This window comes from Toxotes jaculatrix, chromosome 16 (genome assembly GCF_017976425.1).
Source record: "Toxotes jaculatrix isolate fToxJac2 chromosome 16, fToxJac2.pri, whole genome shotgun sequence".
In the NCBI taxonomy this organism is placed as follows: Eukaryota; Metazoa; Chordata; class Actinopteri; family Toxotidae; genus Toxotes; species Toxotes jaculatrix.
In genome coordinates, this window is record NC_054409.1 from 8,068,261 (window position 1) to 8,086,810 (window position 18,550).

Genomic DNA, 18,550 nt, shown 5'->3' on the forward strand with positions numbered 1-18,550 from the left:
TCTCAGTAGGTAGGAAATGTACAGGGTCCGTCTTGCTGCTCATGCACCTCTGATGGAAATGGGATGAAGGCAGTGACCTGTCCATCCATCCTGTCTCTTCTGTTTCCATAGTGAGGAACCTGTATTTGAAGGATTTTCTCCCCAACTTAACAACCTTATCCCTGTTCAAAAATATGCACTGGAGGCTGAATTATGTGTCCTTTGATTGGATAGTCCTTCAGGATCTGCATATGGCACCAAAAATATGGATAAGGTTATGGTGGTCAGGTTTAAATAAGATAAAATAATACCTTATGAGGGAAATACAAACTTGCCATATGTTATTCCAACTGAATGAACAAATGACTTATGTTGATATTTTTTCTGGTGCAGTCTCATTTTGAAAGATAATATGAAGTAGTTGACTAAACACCAATTAAGCAGAGAACCCTGATTTATGAAGAAATATTAAAATTCTCTTCATTTGTTGTTTTGAGTTCATTTAAAATAAGTGAATCAGTGATGAGATTTGAATAATGATGCTAACGATGGCAGTGAGGCAGGATTATTGAGATGTTGTACGTGTGTGTTGTTACTGTGTCAGTGTATCAGAATCATCACTGATCTCTGTGCAGAGAATGGTGAGAGCTCTGTTAGGGCCACCATGTTTTTAGTGGACATCTCTTGGTTTTAGCTGACTTCTTAGATTCACACACCTGCCTGGTTGAGGTTTTAAGGGTTTTTTTTTTCCATCTGTGTTCCTCTTATGCCACCATATCTTTGGATATATATTTTGAATCCCTCGTCTTTGTTGTATAGGGGGAAGGATATTACCAGAAAGTTGGAGTGACCACTCCTATCGCAAGAAACAAGAAAATGCACTCTTTGGTCCCTCCTTCTCCCTCTTCTTCCACTGTGCCATAATCGGACTGACCAGCTGGCTTACTAATCCCAGTGGGCTACATTGGTGGACCAGTGAACAGTCAAATAATCCATAAAGTTTTTACTGGCATGAGAGTGTGTTGCGTCTGTGTTCTGGGGCTGGCCTCACCTTGAGCTAATGACAGCTTGAATACATCTAACCTCAGCATTGTGCAGTTGTTGGCATGTTGCCAAACGTGCATAGATTAGGGAATAATGTTTTCCAAACAGGTTCACCTTGAAGTCTGATTATGTATCTGGGAAGCTATTTTCTTTGGTTATTGTTAGACACGAGGGAGAGCGGCTAGAGCCGCGGCATCAGTAGCTGAACTTGAGGAAAGAGTGGAGGGATGTCTCAGAGAGAGGACGACTGAAACACAGGTTCATAGTCAACTCACAGTTACTGCTTATTCATCCTCTCATGTTGGACTGAGGGCAGACTACAGTGACTCACTATCACCTCTTGAGGTACAAAGTGGTATTATGAGACAGGACGGGCTGGGGCTAGCTGGATAGCATGGTAACTTCATTAGATATTTCTGCTACACAATACATAGACATCTTTGACACAATATCAAAACAGTTACTTCTTCACAATCTCTAGTTAATCTTAGTTAGTTTTTGTTTTACAATACTGAAAAATCGACGTTGCCCCTTTAAACTCCTCAAACTGTTTATTTTGGGCTTGTTCGCTTAAACTCAGGGACCCTATTTTAACACCAGTAAACATAAACAGCAGCTATGTGGTATGCTGTGTATGATAGATTTGATCATTTCTCATCTCGTTAAACACAATTATTACTTATCTAAATGTTTTAATTAATCCAGGTGATTTCATTTTTTTATTCTGCTACCTTAAGGTTTTTGCATGCATCAACCACAGACTGCTGCAGAGACACGTTTCCATCCTCCCTCATAATAACAACTCTTGTCATTTGTTTTTAATGCATTTGCTCCCATCTGGTCTGATAAAAACATGAATATGGTTTAATTGTTGTAATTAATACTGTCACGCTCAGTCACAATGAATATTTATCAATCTGTGGCTTAATTGTTGCACACCTTGCCAGCTGCATGACTAAAGAACTCAAATATTCAACATTTAATTCATATCTTCTTTTTTTTAATGAGCTTTTATCACCTATCAACTCAAAACCCTAACACTTTGTTTATAGCCGAAGTAATCATGACATTTATAATTTGATAAATACTAATTTTATGCATCTAATAATTTTGATGTGACATAGTTTTTTAGGAATAAACTACAGAGCTTGCAGTGTCCTGTCAAAATGCTGTCACCAAGTGTAAGTTTATAGAGGAAGAGAGTCCGGGAATCTGTTTCTGACAGAGTGTGACAGTGATCCAAATTCAGCAAGTGGTGGCTGCACATTAGGGAATTATTTCTTCCAAGAAAGACAGATCTCCCCTCTGATTACACTTCTGTGAACGACAGCTTGGCTGTTAGCATGTCAGCAGGCCAGGAGTTTCTTTTCACCGCAAGAAGCACAATAAAATCTGCAACAAAGGCATACAAATGAGGGACCATTTGCAACAAAGACATAAAAATTAATGTCCGGTGTTAAAGCGGGCCAGAACGATGAAAAATCATGTTTTTGCTGCCCTGACGGTCTCTTTACCCACCTTCAGAGGCACTGTTCACACCTGCCATTAACATGTCTCTCAGGTGATTTGATCACAAATAGACAGCTCAGGTCTGAATGCACCAAAGATGCATTAACAACGCGTTTGAGATCTAATCTCTCAGACCGCATTCAGAGGTGGTCTGGGCTGTGTATAGCCACATTCTCTTAGCAGTGTGTTAGCATCATAGGTCACATTGAAGGGCCGCCTACTCAGAAGAATCTGGAACACATGTTAATGTCAGGTATGAACAGTGCCTCTGTGTGCCCATTCACTGTACATGCTGCACGCTTGTTCCAGGATGCCTCCTCCCACCAAGAGCGATCCCAGTGGATAATTCCACGGATGCATTTTTTTGGTAAAAATGAGAAATAGGGTTAAAACAGCCCCACCGTCTGTATTGTGAACATTTTAGCTGATGGTGTTAAAATCTGAGGAGGCAGCGCGTGGCAAGTGTTTTGCTGAGACAAATGATGATTGCTGTTTGGATGAAACTGCCTTCGAGTCTGCCTCTGTAACCACAGGGGCCAGAAAGTGATGAAAAACAAATCAAACCCAGAAAGAAATTAAGATGAAAAAAAAAACCTGAGTCCAAATATATTGCAATCAATATGGCAATCATAACAGCCTGTAAACAAAATTAGACTCTGTATTTCATCTGTGCCACAGCAGAGTCCTCACTCAGATGGAGTGAGGACACACAGTGACAGTAAATCTATGACTGTAAGACTTTCATTACAAATGGTAATTAATTCATTCCACACCAGGTAATGCTTACATGAATATGGTCAAGGTTTAGATCATATTAAAAGGTATTTGTCTTGTAACATGTATGTACACCTTCAGTGTTTTATGATTTGCGTGTAGTTACATTTACAGCTGGAGCTACTTACAGTCTGACTGCTACAGCACTTACTGGCTTTGAATTACTATGAAACTGTACATTGATTGGTATAAGTACTTCTAATTGCTCTGTCTTGCTTTGTCTTACATTCGGCCTTATATTGAAACAGTGCATAAATAGTATGGACATTAGTCCTGGGAATAACATCCATACTGGATGATTCCACATTTCATGGTTTACTACAGTGCTAATGTTCAGTGTGCTCTTTATGCAACAAGGTGGAAAGTAAAGCAGCTCGTCTGACTTTAACATAGGAGACAGCGTCAGATCTTCCTCCTTTGGTTGCCAGTTTTAAATCTTGGCTAAAAACCTACTTTGTGCAGTTGCTTTCTGGTCCCTGCAAATATAAATTTAACATTATAATTGTTCTAACTGTCATTAAAGTGTATTTCTCTCTGTGGAGCACTTTGATCAACACCTGTTGTTTTTGAATATACTCTATAGATCAGTTTGACTTGATTCAGCATCAGCTGAAAAAAGTATTGTTATTTTTAACATGGTGTTAATCAAGAGGAGGACCCCACTGACCCACCAGTGAGTCAGCTATTACAAACTCATGCTGTGCAGCAAAACATTCTTGAAACTCACAAAACATTATTTTAGATTCTGGTGGAGATCCCAAAGTTTCCAAAAATACCAAATGCATCAGGGCTAAAATTAGATGAAACCAGTGGTGTGGTGGTGTCTGGGTAGGTGGGTCCCGTGTTTGCAGTAAATGCCACAGATTACTGAACATGAAAGACTGTGACATGATTACATGTAGTGTACAGGATGTGCACTGATACATCTGTAGCTGTTTTTAGGTAGTCATGCAGTAAATCCTCCTGCCCAGAGTACACCTGCTAAATATGCACCACTACATCTTTGATTGGAATATATATATAAATTTACATTAAATTATCTAGAAGCTATGACATAAGATATATGATATAAATCCTGATAAATGATATGATACCTTGCAGACATTGGGAAATACATTTTTTTCCAGCCTTAAAGCTGGAAAAGTTTTGTCTTTGTTTCAGAGTTGTCAGTAGAAAAGAAATGAGACCTTATTATTACCGATCTTATGTTATAGAGCATTTCTTATAGGCCTTCTTCTGACAGAGAAAAAAACAAATCTGTTGAATATTTTGCGCAGTGTATTTACTGTCTGGTTTTATATTAACCCCCCTTTTTATTAATGTTTGTGTGTCTGCTGTTCTCCTCTCTCTCTCTGCCTCTGTTGTTCTTTATTAGATTTTTATTTTTATTTTTTTTTTTTTGGGTGAGCAGCCTGGTTTTGAAAAGCACAACAGAGATAAAGATTTGCTTACTTCATCTATCTCTTTCTGACTGTACTTATGTACTGTACAGGCTGAATAGAGTCAGACAGGAAACTCTGTTTTACATGAAGGTCCAGATTCATCAAACCCCCCTGAGGCTACAATTCCAGTGATGTACCTCAACATCTACACAATGGCTGTCTACCCGTGCAATGAATGTGTTCCATAATGTCATCTCCGTGCAGCTTTTCAGAAAGGATTCAGCCGAGGAAGCCAGGCTTGATTGCATTCCCAAACATAAATCACAGCACATCTTGTCAGGACGTCTCCTTGGGGGGAAGTGTCCTCCAATAATAGCTCTCATACAGTGAAAATATTGTCTTCCATGTTACTCAATGGCTAGATTATGTACATGCTTGTACCCCTGATACACTTCTATTGCCACAGCTATTAATAATAATAATAGTAGTAGTAATAATAGTTTACAATAACAAACTATAATATTCCAACATCAAAATGTGTCCCAGAAAAACACATTAGCCAAAACACAGATTGCCAAGCTCGTCACTACTTGTGACATTTAAATACGTTACAGTGAAGCCATTGTCTCACTCGTGGCTGAATGCCATGTCCACAAACATGTGTCAAGATACAGCAACGTGTCGTATCCTGACAGCCATCGCAGCTCCCTGCTGCCTGGATGCTGGGCATCTGCATCCTGTTTGGATCCATGTGCGATGATAGCTTATCTGATCTGCAGTGCTTTTATTGGAACACCTGGACTGTGTGTGTGCGTGTGTGTGTGTGTGTGTGTTAAGTTTGGCAAACAGTCTGATATCCTGGGAAACCGAAGTGAAGTACAACTATAGCTGTGTTCCCAGTTTCATACTACACACTATGTGTATTCAAGAATTCAGTGTATTTTACTGTTCTGAAATAACAAGGCTTGCGATGACAGACATCAAACTGTGACACTGGAATGCAACTGCACAAAGAGAGAGCAAAATATGAAATATTATATTATTCTATCATTCAGAAAGGTGTGTTTGAAAGCAGAGCTTTGTACCTGTAAACTTGATTTTGTAAGTTTAGTTTTCTGGGTTTGCACACTCAGTTTCAGGCTTGAAAACTTACTTTCACAAACTGTGAGGCCAGAAAGAAAGAAAAAAACTTGCATGGGTGTGTGTGCACACGCTCACAGACTTTTGACACATTTACAGCACTGTCAGGTCTTGTAAGCACAGAGCTTCACTAAAGAGTCAGACGGTCTGTAAGAAGGAGAAAACCTGACATTCACCTTCTGACCATTCAGCCTCAGTGAAGCTGTCAATATTAGATCAGTGGTGTTAGATTGAACACTTTTATCTTTTTTGTTTTCTGAAATCTACCAGGAACTGTCTCATCACACGATGCAGTTTCTGTCCAATAATGATAGTGTATCAGACGCAGTGTGAAGTGGGTTGCTTGCAGTGATGAACCTGTATTATCACCTGAATATGCAGCTCCCCTCTGAGCTGCTGCGTTACTGCTACTTGTAGATTAGTAGTGTGAAACCATTGGCAGAAATGTGTGTTATGTCACCCACATGCACGCCTGTGTGTGTCCTTGTGTGCGTGGAACACACACACACAGGAACCCACACATTAAAACATTGTTTCATAGCACTACCAGTGTTCAAAAGCTCCTCATGGTACCTTTAATTTTGTCACTTTTCCTTTGTGAACACAGAATTAGTTTGTACTACACTGACCATAAAGGAAAGAAAATGTTACCCCAGCACTGGAAAACATCTGAAACACTTTGATTACAGCACTGACTAAATGATTTATGGGCCAGCGTCCACTCTGGAAGATTCAGGCTTGCCTTGAAAGACAGATTTGGTGATTTTTTAGGAAACCGTAGAAACCTTGTGTTGCTTTTCTGGAAGAGAGCTATTTAACAGCCCCTGAATGAGGTCTCCATGCGTCCACTTGGTTAATAACCGGAGTCAGGCCTGGTCCAAATTATATTCAGTCTAATTGACTCAGGTTGGGCCTTGGTCTGTGTGTCAATATGTTTAATACTGTGGATACAAGTGGACTTTCTATCATCAGAGGAGAAAACTTTGCTCTTTGAGGCAGATGGAGAACGGAAGCTGTGAGGAAAAGGAAAGATCACATGTGTTGCTGCTCTTTCTTTATGGGTGGAGCTTCACACTGCTACCAGATTGGGTGCTCCTCCCTATTACAGCCTGTTTCCACCTCGTTTTGGAGCCTCAAGACCTCATGTCTTTTTCTGCTTTGATTGCTTGACTCTTCACTGTGTTAATTATGGGTTCTTGTAAAAGACAATCAATTAGTATGTAGCAGTAGTCTGTGATCATTAATCATCAGGTGAGGCTCAGGTTAGGCAGCTACCCAGTGGCATACACAGATTCTCTGAGGGGCATTTGCCAAAATTAAAAATGGGGAAATCATAGACACACATGGCTGAGCTGGATCGATTCCCCCTGCCACCACTACCCCTCCCTCCCTCCCTCTCCATGCCTCTCCACCCCTCTGTGCACACCACTGCCACGGCGCTCACTCCATTTCCTCTTTCTGTTTCTGTCATTACTCACTTCAGGCACCTGTAGCTCGTGTGAGAAAAGAAAATATTGCCCATGGATCTCAGTTATGATTTCACTTTAACTAATGTGGTCATGGCACTGAAGAGCAACCTGTGTGCTTTGATAATGTGGGAATGAATTATTTTATTGGTTTATATGGGCAATAATTCTGCTGTGATCTGACTATTTCCTGGGCTTCCTGTCTGCAAAACAATCATGTTCTATTTCACTGCTGAACACCCGGGGTCTGCCTGTGTCCTGTATTGTCTCTCTGTGAGACTTGTCTGAGATTGTAAGAATCTAAGAAAGAACAAACCTGCTTAATTAAATTTCAGATGTTGGAGGAGACAAGGGGAGAGGAAGTGGATGAAAGTAAAAGGGGGAACACCTATTTGTGTGTGGCATTGTTTATGTTTTTGTTTATGTTTACTGAGGCAAGACTGTGACAACTTCAGCTCAGCAACTCATCTCATAGCTCCACCTGGGCGCTGCATAAACTGACCTGGTACTAAAACGAACACACCTGCAGAGATGTGGCTTTTCCTTTACAGACTTTTAAGCTTCATGTGCTACGTTTGGAGGAATTGACAGTGGACACGTGATTCTGAAACCATAGACATTAATCTGCTGCTATAACAGCCTTTATCTTTTTGTGAAGCCTCTCCACCAGATGTTGAACGTGGTTGCAGGGATTTGTTCATATTCAGTCACAAGAGTGTTAGAGAAGTCAGCCACTGGTGTTGGACGATGAGGTCTGGCTCCTAGTCAGCATTCTAGTTCATCCCAAAGGGCGTTGGATGGGGCTGAGGTCAGCTTTTAGCCATGTGTATCTTAATTCTATTGTTCTATGAACCTGCATGGTGTGGTGAAATAGTAAAATGAACAATATCAGTGATGTAGTTTGATCACTTCAGGAAATGATGGTCATTATACCGTCATGTTCACTCATTGCAAAGGTATCATTTTTCAGTTTGCCACTACTGTATTACATTACATGTACTGGGCCTCCATAGGAATACACATCCAACTTGTGGTGCATTTTAATGTGTGTTGATAAATAATCCTAGAAGTGCTCTGTTACTGGACCTGTGTGATGTCTTGGTTAATTAGAAGAGAAGATTGGTATCAGTTGAAGTTTGTTTGTGTCTAAAGACATGTTTATCCTAATCTTCTATTTTTAGATGGTATATCTTGTTACCATGTACCTTGTATATCTACCAATAAGCCAAATCATCACTGTCTGCTGACAAATCAGTTTCTCACTTTGTATTTCTGCTGGTGATGAGTGTAAAAGGTACAGCGTGTAAATGCTCACAGCTTTTCAGTTGTTGGCTATAAGAATGCCTCCTTCTCTGTTTCCAGTGTTTGTGCTGAGCCAGGCTAAATATAGCTTGGACTCGTTTTTACTGAATCTACATGATTAAATTGATAACAAACTTCTCATCTTATAGCAAAATCATATTTCCAAGAATCTCCAAGCATTGCCTGCTCTTAAACTTGTTTTTTTAATCATGTGAGCTATAAAGCAAGGATGCAAACTTAGATCAGCTAGTGAGAAAAGACCATTAAAAGATGATGATGTGAGTGGGATGTATACCTCATACCTATTTGAATTTATTGTGGGCAAGGATGCAAAGGTCATTATTTTCCACTGTAAACTTATTTTTTCAACAAAATGCTTTATATTGCAAAAGACACAACATCCATTTAATCAAATGTAGTAATGTTGGTTGTTTATTTTATATCAGGTTGTTTATTTTACATCATTGCGGGGTGGGGACAGATTATTATTAAGACGCATTACTGCTCATGTAGAGTAATTAGTGACTAGAAGATCCACTTTTCTGAAATTTGACAACAATATCTCAAATATTTAAGTTCTCAAATAATTATTTTAGTTATTCTTGGTTGTAAAGGAAACAGGAGATCATCAGACCTGAGCTGATGGGGAAAATCTGAGCTACGTTACCCTGCCTGGGGATGATAGTTTTTTTTTTTTCAGCCCTTTGCCTTTGACATGTCTATGAGTCTAATAAGGAGTAAGCCTGCATGTACACGTGTGCGTGCATGTACGCGCATGCATGCAGTGTTAATTTAGAACCGCAGCACTACAGCAGCGGCCGTGTTTGACGACGAGTGGCTTTGGCAGCCACGATGAGTTCATGAGTACCCCCTTCTGTCCTCGTGTGCATTGTGGGAAATGCTTGCTCTCCTGACTCTGACTCTGTCACAGCTGTACACTCACATCGTATAACGTCACCACCATTCACACACATGCACACACATACACACACACACACGCCACAAAACAGGATGTGACACACTACAGCCCGTTTCATGATTGGTTAGCTCGTTTCCTATTAGATGAGATGGTAGAAATGAAATCTAATTGGCAAGAAATGGTCTGTGTTTAATGGTCTATTTTCTAAATTGTATCTTTGGTGTGTGTGTGTGTGTGTGTGTGGGTCTGCCTGCACATCCATGCACTCTTGTATATGAACAGAAATCCTGTATTTTGAATATTTCTATAAAATGTTCCTGCTCAATGGTTTGCTACACAGCCAGTTGACAGACAGTAGATTGTGTAGCAAAATCATCTAATGATGTCTATTGCCAGATCACCCAACTCTAATCCTCAGCATATTGAGTTAAAACCTCCTAAGCTGCTTTCAAAATGCCACATCATGGACCAAACTGAGAAAGAGCAAATGTTGACACGATTGTGGTGCTAGATTTTGTTTACTGTAATCATTAGGATTCGACCTCTGGGGAACACAAATGTCCATCACAAAATCCATGGCAATCCGGCCAGGAGCTGTCAATAACAGACAGACAAGCCAACCAGCAATACCATCTGCTAACAGTGCAAAAAAAAAAATGTCTTCATTCATGTGAGGTTGAAGTGTACAACAGATCAATGTCATATGACCTCACTTGGACAGTAAAGGGTTGGTGAGGGAAATTGAAAACTTCACTGTGTGTGACACGTGTTAAAATACTTTTTCTTTTTCTTAATTTTGCCTCAGGTTTAAAAAGAGACTCCTGGCATAGACAGTGGTTTGTTCAGGGTTAATTCTCGTTGTTTACTGTGCAGAGATCGCAGACAGGTAGGTAGACATACTTAATAATACAACAGCACCAGCTCAGTAAGCAGGTACTGAATTAAAACATGCACCAGTTGGTTCTGTTTAAATGAGATGCAGAAAAGCAAGCAGAGAGACAGGTGGTGAAGTGGACAGATAGTCTGTGACCAGCTGGTAATGCTCAGAGAGACAGGCAGGCAGTTACTCTGTCAGGTTGTCAGCACCATGTTCTCTTGTCTGTCCTCTGGGAGCCCCAGTCTCCTCTTACAGGGGATGTGTGAAAAACTCAATCACAGCCCCCCCGGCCCCCCAGCAGGGGAGGGTCGCAGTAATTAAACTACATCACTCAGCCTCACGAGGAAGCTGCGTTTCTCTGTTTTCCTCTCTTTTTTCCTCAGCCTCAGCCTTTTTTGCCATTTTCTTTCTCCATCTTTCTCTTTCCTTAAACAGGATGTAACTTGTTTGCAAAGAGAATAAATGCCTTTTCCAAAACTCAAATCTGTTCTCTCAAAGCTGAATTAATCATGTTTTAAAAGCTCCAACACAAGCTGCCAAGCAAACAGCACCATCTTTGGCTTCAGAAGTTTTCATAGCTAACCTGGTAGCAGACAGTTTCCTGTGTACACTCCCTATACCAACATTAATATTAATTAGGAGTCACATTTCTGTCCGTCCTATCCTTGTAGCTCTGATTTGATCCACACTGACTAGTTGTTAACTTTGTCTGTGTGCAGTTCGGTGCTGGACAGGAAGGGACACAGTGTGTGTATCAAGGGTTGTTTGCAGAAAACAGCTTCTTGCTGCTGCTGCTGGAGATGAGATGCAATCAGACTGAACCAGAGTGAAATGAGCTCTGAAGCCAGGACATTGAGCTAAAAGTTGTTGATAATTCTTTGTGGGTTCATTGTTTGGCCCCTTTCATGTTACATGTACCCATTTGACACACACAAAAAAAAGATTAGTGGTTAGTGGAGCTTTAATTTCTGCTAAAGGGGCATAAAGTTACTTCACACTTCCATTCACGTTTATGAAAGCCCATCCATCCAACCGTGAGGAGGGGACGTGTAATTCAGTCCTAAAAGCATGTCCATTTACCTGGGAACGAGCGTGATTTTCAGTCACATTTCTTGCATTTTTTTTTTTTTTTTTTGCATAAAGAACAAAACAATGAATAGAGGTGTGTATTAATTTCTGTGGATTTTGACAGACAGCGTGAATCACTCGTATCTTTCTGCCTTGTGCTGCCATTGTTTCTTCAAGGTTAAATTAGTTCAGGTTCTATTTATGTTCCAGCGATAAAAGCTGAATCACAGGTTCTTGAGATGTATCTGATACAGAGGAAATGGGTTCTTTATTGTGAATGTGTGAATTTGTGCACCTATAGCTGTATAGCAGAAAATGTCTTTTTTTTTGCATTTGTTGCATTTGAATGTATTTGTCTAATTTTTTATGAAATGATACCTGTGTGTGTGTGTGTGTGAGCAAGTGACAGACAATAACATCGCTGTCTGTATTTCCTGTGCCAGTGTCTGGCGCCCACATGGATATATTGTGGTGATGATAAAGGGATATTAAAACTCATAGCTTCACCTTCTGCCTGCTCCCTGCCCGACTGACTGTCTACACAGTCATCAGATCATCCCTTCACAGGCAAATGCACACACACAGACACACATACATGTGTGCACTTAGCAGAACAAAGTGAGTTATTGATTGTCGAGGATATAAAAACAGCACAGAGGGATGATTCATGTTTTTATATCTTCTTTTCATTCTGTGTCATCAGATCACAGTGACTTTATTTACGGTGAACAGACTATTTGTGCTTGTTCCTTATTTGCCCGTTAATGTCAGACACACAAGGTGTTTTCTTGTTGCTAGGGTATAAACAATGGTTACTACAGTAAATCTGGGTGGTTACTAGAGTCTATAAGGTGGTTTCAGCGTGGTTACAAGGATGTAGAGTATGATTGCTGGGGTGTTCGGTGTTTGCACTAGTCCCACAGAGTACAACAGTGTTTTAAGAAGTTGTAGTCATAAAATGGCCCATTGGGAGAAATATTGAATTGCAGTGTTTCTGAAGAGCGACTGAGAGACAGACTTGGTTTGGAAGTTTCAGCACCATAGAGGAAAACAGAGAAACCTTTTGCGTATCAAAAGTTTGAGTGCTGTATGTTCCCCTCAGGTCTTAGAAATATCAGCACTGTTGTTAATTACATCTGTGCTGTTTCTTCACCTCAATTTTATAATTCTGGTTCAGGTGCAGGATCATTAGCCCGGTCCAAATAATGACCAGGACCTGGATATGTCATGATGTGTGGCTGACAGTCATTGGTCTAATTGGGGTAGACAGAAGATGACCTCTGACCTCAGATGTTGCAGGTCTTGCTGGTATTTTGTGGATCTCAGCAATGGGTGAGATTTTTTTTACTAATTCAACTCTGAAATGGCAGAAATATATATATTCGATACTTACACACACTGTCACTGTTCCTGCTGTTGGAGCACACAAATAACGTTCAACATCTTGTTGTATCAGTAATTTGTACCTCTCTCTCTCTCTCTCTCTCTCTCTCTCTCTCTCTCTCTCTCTCTCTCTCTCTCTCTCCATCTGCCAGTACACACAGAGTATAGTACAGAGCGTGTTTCATGATTTTTGAGGATGTTGATTGGTTTGATGGATCCAGACTAGAATCCAGCCTCTGGACGGTCCTGAGCTGAGATGCAGCGACTGTGAGTGAATGTTTTAGCAGACAGAGACAGACACAGATGGAGACTGTATTTAGATGTTCAGCACCTTGGAGAGAGACACAGAAACACAGAGTTTGTGCAAACGTTCATTTAATTCTTTATGGTGTTTTGAGGCTGTTTCTCTGTTTCCTCATCAAGACCTCATCAATATGTTGTCTTCTACATCGTCCCTCAGGTCTGATGTCCCTCTTTGTGGTTCCCTTTTCTCTCTTCAGATTTTTTTATCTAGTCTTCCCACATACAGCTGACAATTATAGAGTATGATGAATAAAACTTATACATTGCATGTTGAAAAGTAATGAGAAAATTACAAAAAAAAAAGGAGAGCATTTGAAAATCCATCTCTGTCAGTGCAGCTGATCAGCTGCAAACCCTGTGCATGAAATATGTATAAAACAATATATCCTTTATTATCAGACAGACACTTTCATCCCAGCAGACTGATTTCACCCATAACGATAATTCCCATAAAGCACAGATGTGCTTTATCGGTTACCATGCCAACTGGTAACCAGGGAGCAATAGGAAACCTTTCTTGTTTTCTACTGTTTCTTTCTGTATGTGCGTCTTTGTGTATTTGAAGAATTTCTTTCAGTTGGTCGGTATATGCTTCGCTCTACATAAAAGCTGTTGTACCCTTGAGGGTTTTTCTGCCTGCTTTGGGGCTCCCTGTAGTACTCAGCTGAGAGGTTTAAAAAAACCGTCCCATTTGGGATGTTATAAATAGTATCATTTATACTCTAAGGTGTGTAAAGAAACACATCATGAATACAGTTTCCAGTAAACAAGGCTAAGGTGCAGGGTTCCTTTCTAAGTTGGCAGGAACATAAGCTGAAGAATGGCATTAAAAAAAATCACCACAGAGGCAAAACAGACGAGACACAAAGGGACTAAAGCTGTGTTTGTTGTCCTTATGTTTCAGTCTGAGTGTCATGGTCCTGTGTAGGAGCAGGGAGGGTGTGTTTACATGTCTTTGTCCAGGGGCCCAGACCTGGTTCCAGACCTCTGATCTAATTTAAGATTAAATAGTCAAAGGAAAGCTAAAATGCAGTTCAGTCTTATCGTCAGGAGGAGGTTTCTCCTCTGTCATTTCTCTCAAGAAACTGTTGACAGACTCCTTTCAGAAACTGATGTTACAGCCTCGCAGCACATGGAGTGTTTGCAGCACATGAGTAAACTGAAAATCTGTTTCAGTCTTGTGTTTACAAGACAAAATTTGTCTCATCTCTGTTTAAATCTGTGGCCATGAAACAAGGTCTCACACAGTGCACACAGTGGGGAGTGTATAGCTATGTCTCTGTCTGAGGTTCCACATCAAATCAATATCATTCCTGGTCCTGGTTTACCTACCCTCTAATTCTTTACAGTCATTCTTACTTTCATGGTCCTCCTCCTCTCTTTAATGTAATACTGTCCTGCATGTAGTGCATCCCCCCCCCCCCCTTCTCCCTCTCCTTAGCCTAGAGCATGTTTTTTTTTTTTTCTGTGTGTTTCAGTGGAGCACTTAAGTCTCCCCCTCTGTGTACAGCCTGTAATGAGGGCTGCCAGCTGTGGCTCAATGGTCAGTGCACACACACACACACACACACACACTCATATATATATATACACACTTGCAGGGCCAGCCACAGTAGCTCCTCCACTTCTAGGTAAGAGCAAATATAAGCAGCATACCATGTAATCAGCTACATATGTGCCCAACATATAGGCTGTGTGTGTGGGTGTGTGGGTGTGTGTGTGTGAGTGGGAGAAGACTAAAAGATGTTTTTACTTGTGTTAAAATATTTTTCTTTGTTTCACTTAACCATGAATTAAATATATTTGTGTTTAGGTGAAAACAAAACAAGCAATTTGAAGCCATCACCCTGGGCTCTGAGAGACTGATGTTTCTTAGCTTCCCCAGGAAAGTACAGAGCCTCACAATCTTGTTCCTGTTTCAGTTTGTGTTGCTCTGATTCATTTATCAATTTATAGAAAAGTTATTAACAATGATTTACTGATAAACTGAATATTGTCTTCTTTTTTTTGGGGGGGGGGGGGGCATTAGTCAGGCAGTCAGTGTGAAGAAGCTTTTGCGATGGACATTTTTCAGTTTTCAGACACTTAATAGACTTAAACATGAACTGACAAATTGAGAAGATAATCAGGAGATGAAGCAGTAATGAAAATGAAAGCCCTAGTTGCAGCCTAGTAGTGATCACTTAATATTCATTATTATCAGCAACAATTTTCATTCTTATTTTAATTGTTTCGCTGCCAAACATTCTCTGGTTCCACTCACAAAGGTGAGGATTTGGTGAGGACCTGTGATGGACATTCATTCATTTCACAAGTTAAACAATTAATTCAGTTAAACTGAAAAATACAACAGATTATTCAGTGTCAGACTGAATTGTATATTTCAGTTTTATGGTAAAATATTGTATTTTAATGTGTTTATTGTATGTTTGTTTCTGTGTGTATTCACAGAATCTTGGCCACGGTGGGTTCAGACTTTGACCTGAGAACACTGCGGGCCGTGAGGGTGCTGAGACCCCTGAAACTTGTGTCAGGAATCCCAAGTAAGTCAACATAGATATTTCACTCTGACTTTTTCATTCTTTTTTTTGAATTATTAATTTTACTACTAATTATATGCTTTGTAAAATTGTTTTGAAACATGCTGTGCTAATACACCTACTAAAGCCACCACATGGGCCAATATCACAGCCATTTTTGATTGGTTATTATCTACAAGCAGCAACAAGAGTTACATCTTTGCTTGTTAGTTAGATGAAGATTACATGACATAGACCAGGGGTGTCAAACCTGTCCACAAAGGGCCGGTGTGGCTGCAGGTTTTTGTTCCAACCAATGAAGAGCACACAGTTTGACCAATCAACTGTCTGAAGACTGAGATCAGTTGATTAAATGAGTCAAGTCTGGTGTGCTGCTGCTTGGTTGGAACAAAAACCTGCAGCCACACCGGCCCTTTGTGGACAGGTTTGACACCCCTGACATAGACTTAGACCTAAACACAAACACTCTCTTCCCTCCTCTCTCCCCCATCTCTTTCTGCCTCTCTCAGGTCTCCAGGTGGTGTTGAAGTCCATAATGAAAGCCATGGTTCCCCTGCTTCAGATCGGCCTGCTGCTCTTCTTCGCCATTGTCATGTTTGCCATCATCGGGGTGGAGTTTTACATGGGCAAATTCCACACCACCTGTTTCAAGATCGACACTGGTGAGAGCAACAGCTTGGCTGCGGCGTGTGTTTGTACCACAACACTGATTATCGTCCAAGTCGACACCAGGAAAACTTTTCTTTTTTCTATCCGCTGTGTTCCTGTGTTTGTTACGGATGAGAACATATACTGCACTGCATATTTATGGAGGCGTGCATAAATGATTCATAAGTTGTGTATGTACATGTGGCTCATGAGTAGTTGCACATTCTCAGCGTTGGCAGCCAGCGTGCCTATATCAACGTAACAAACAAGTGCACAGCAGAATTTTTGACAGCCGTTTTTCACATCTTAATTTTGATTAATGGAATTTTCAGTCTTCAGGTTTTGATTGATAGCGTCTGCTGTAACTCGATAGGGATGCTTATGCCTCCTGATCGAATGCTAACTCAGATGGTGTTAATGAGGTTTCAGTTCACTCGTTCCACCTTTCTCCTACATCAGGAGTGCTTGCTAGCGAGGATATGGCAGCAATAAAACCTGACAGGGCATTCTTTGCTGTGTGAGAAGGTGCTGAGCTGCTCATGCTTACAGTAGTTGTATGAACTGAACATCAAGTCAGTGTTGCAGAGTGACACAGTTTGCCTTATGACAAAAATATCATTTTGGGAAATCTGAAAAGGCTTATGTAGTTTGGGACTCATGACTCGGGGGAAATTAATGAGTCAAGTGTTCGTTTCGTGCACTTTTACTTAATTGTAATTGGTTGCATAACCTTTTCTTTTTTTACCCAAAGTAACTGGCTGAGTAGTTGCAGTTATACCCTGTGGAGAATAAGGTTTCCAAATGATATATTTGTTTCCAGGTGTTTAAATGGATCCATGTCATTAGACTTTCAGCAGTTCTTCTAGGAAAGATCAGAAAACTATGATAACTGTGACAAAAAGAGGACTGTACTCAAAATGTCATACTCTCTGCTTCCTCCTCATGTTTGAGTCGTGTGCATGGAGCTGTAGTAAGAGCAACACCCAACATCTGCAGAGAGAGGATGGTGGCTCTTTGCTTTTTTTTTAAATTTTGTTTAGCCTATCAAAAGCCAAAATCAGAGGAGCAAAAATATAAAAGGCAGATTAAATACTGTGTATCTGTTGCAACGTAAGCAACACGTCTTTGCAAACCCAACTAACTGGCAATAACCTGACCCAATGTTTCTTCCAAAGCCCAGGGAGGATTTCAGCAGCTAACTGCATGAGAATAAGCAGTGAAGGGATTGTTGCAACATATGAAAATGAATAGGAAGCAACGACTGGCTGTCGAGTTGGAAACAACAGCACAAGTAGTGAAATAGTTAGCTTTAATGTGAAGTATGCTATGGTGCTTTAATGTGTGAAAATTAAAAGGGAGGGACAAAGCAAGATAGATTAGCCTCCTTCCCTCTGTGTGTGTGTGTGTGTGTGTTAAAAAAACATTTCTGATAAATCACAGCCAGACTACTATTACAGTGTTATTATTATACTACAGCATTATAGTAATTATAGAAAACAGTCAGATTGCTTGGCTGAAATTACCCATTGTGTAATGCAGTGATGAAAATTATGAGAAGGCTTTATTTCCCCACTGCTGGTGTCAGATAGAGTGTGAAGGCGTGACTTGAGGGTTATTGGCTGGGCCAGCTGTAAAAAATGTGCATCTATCAATGTGTGTGTGTGTGTATGCATGCGTGTGTGTGTGTGTGTGTCTGAACCCAGTCAGGGTGCTCGTAGTGGTGTGAGCTGTTGTGACAGCCTGCTAATGTACAGTACGTGTGTTATTGAGTTATTTTAGCCACAGAGACACAGCAGGGTTCGATTGAACTGAGCAGCACTGGTAACAACTTTGTACACAAGCACTGGTGTGTTGTTTTTTTTCTTTGTGCGTGCGTGCTCGTGTGTGTGTCTGGCTATGTGTATGAATGATTGAGTAGTAGGCAGGTGATGCTGGATAAAGAGTTCCGAGTTGGATAAAGATGTCCGAGTGTGTTTGCGTGTTTGTAAATACTTCTTTGGTGTCCCTTCACTTGAGCACAGACTTATTGGAGTCTTGGGCTTCTTTGTCCTTTGTGTGGAGGAAGATAATTGAATTCTGTCCGTTGAGACTGCCTTTAGCTAAATAATAAACATATTGCCACGAGCCATTAACTCTAAGTTTTGTTTTGGGCAAACACACAGAAAGATTGAGTTATATACATTTCCACTGTGGCGTTAATGAGTTCATAAACAAAC

At 40.5% G+C, this 18,550-nt stretch overlaps 1 protein-coding gene across 3 annotated transcripts in view; it reads left to right on the forward strand.

The window, feature by feature from the left end:
• The window catches only part of cacna1bb (calcium channel, voltage-dependent, N type, alpha 1B subunit, b), a 145,431-nt gene that overhangs the window by 35,713 nt on the left and 91,168 nt on the right, over window positions 1-18,550 (forward strand). For all 3 annotated transcript variants that reach the window (XM_041059550.1, XM_041059551.1, XM_041059552.1), the window contains exons 6-7: window positions 15,598-15,689; window positions 16,196-16,348. In XM_041059550.1, the coding sequence (XP_040915484.1) occupies window positions 15,598-15,689; window positions 16,196-16,348 (245 nt within the window). The remainder of the gene's footprint in view (window positions 1-15,597; window positions 15,690-16,195; window positions 16,349-18,550) is intronic.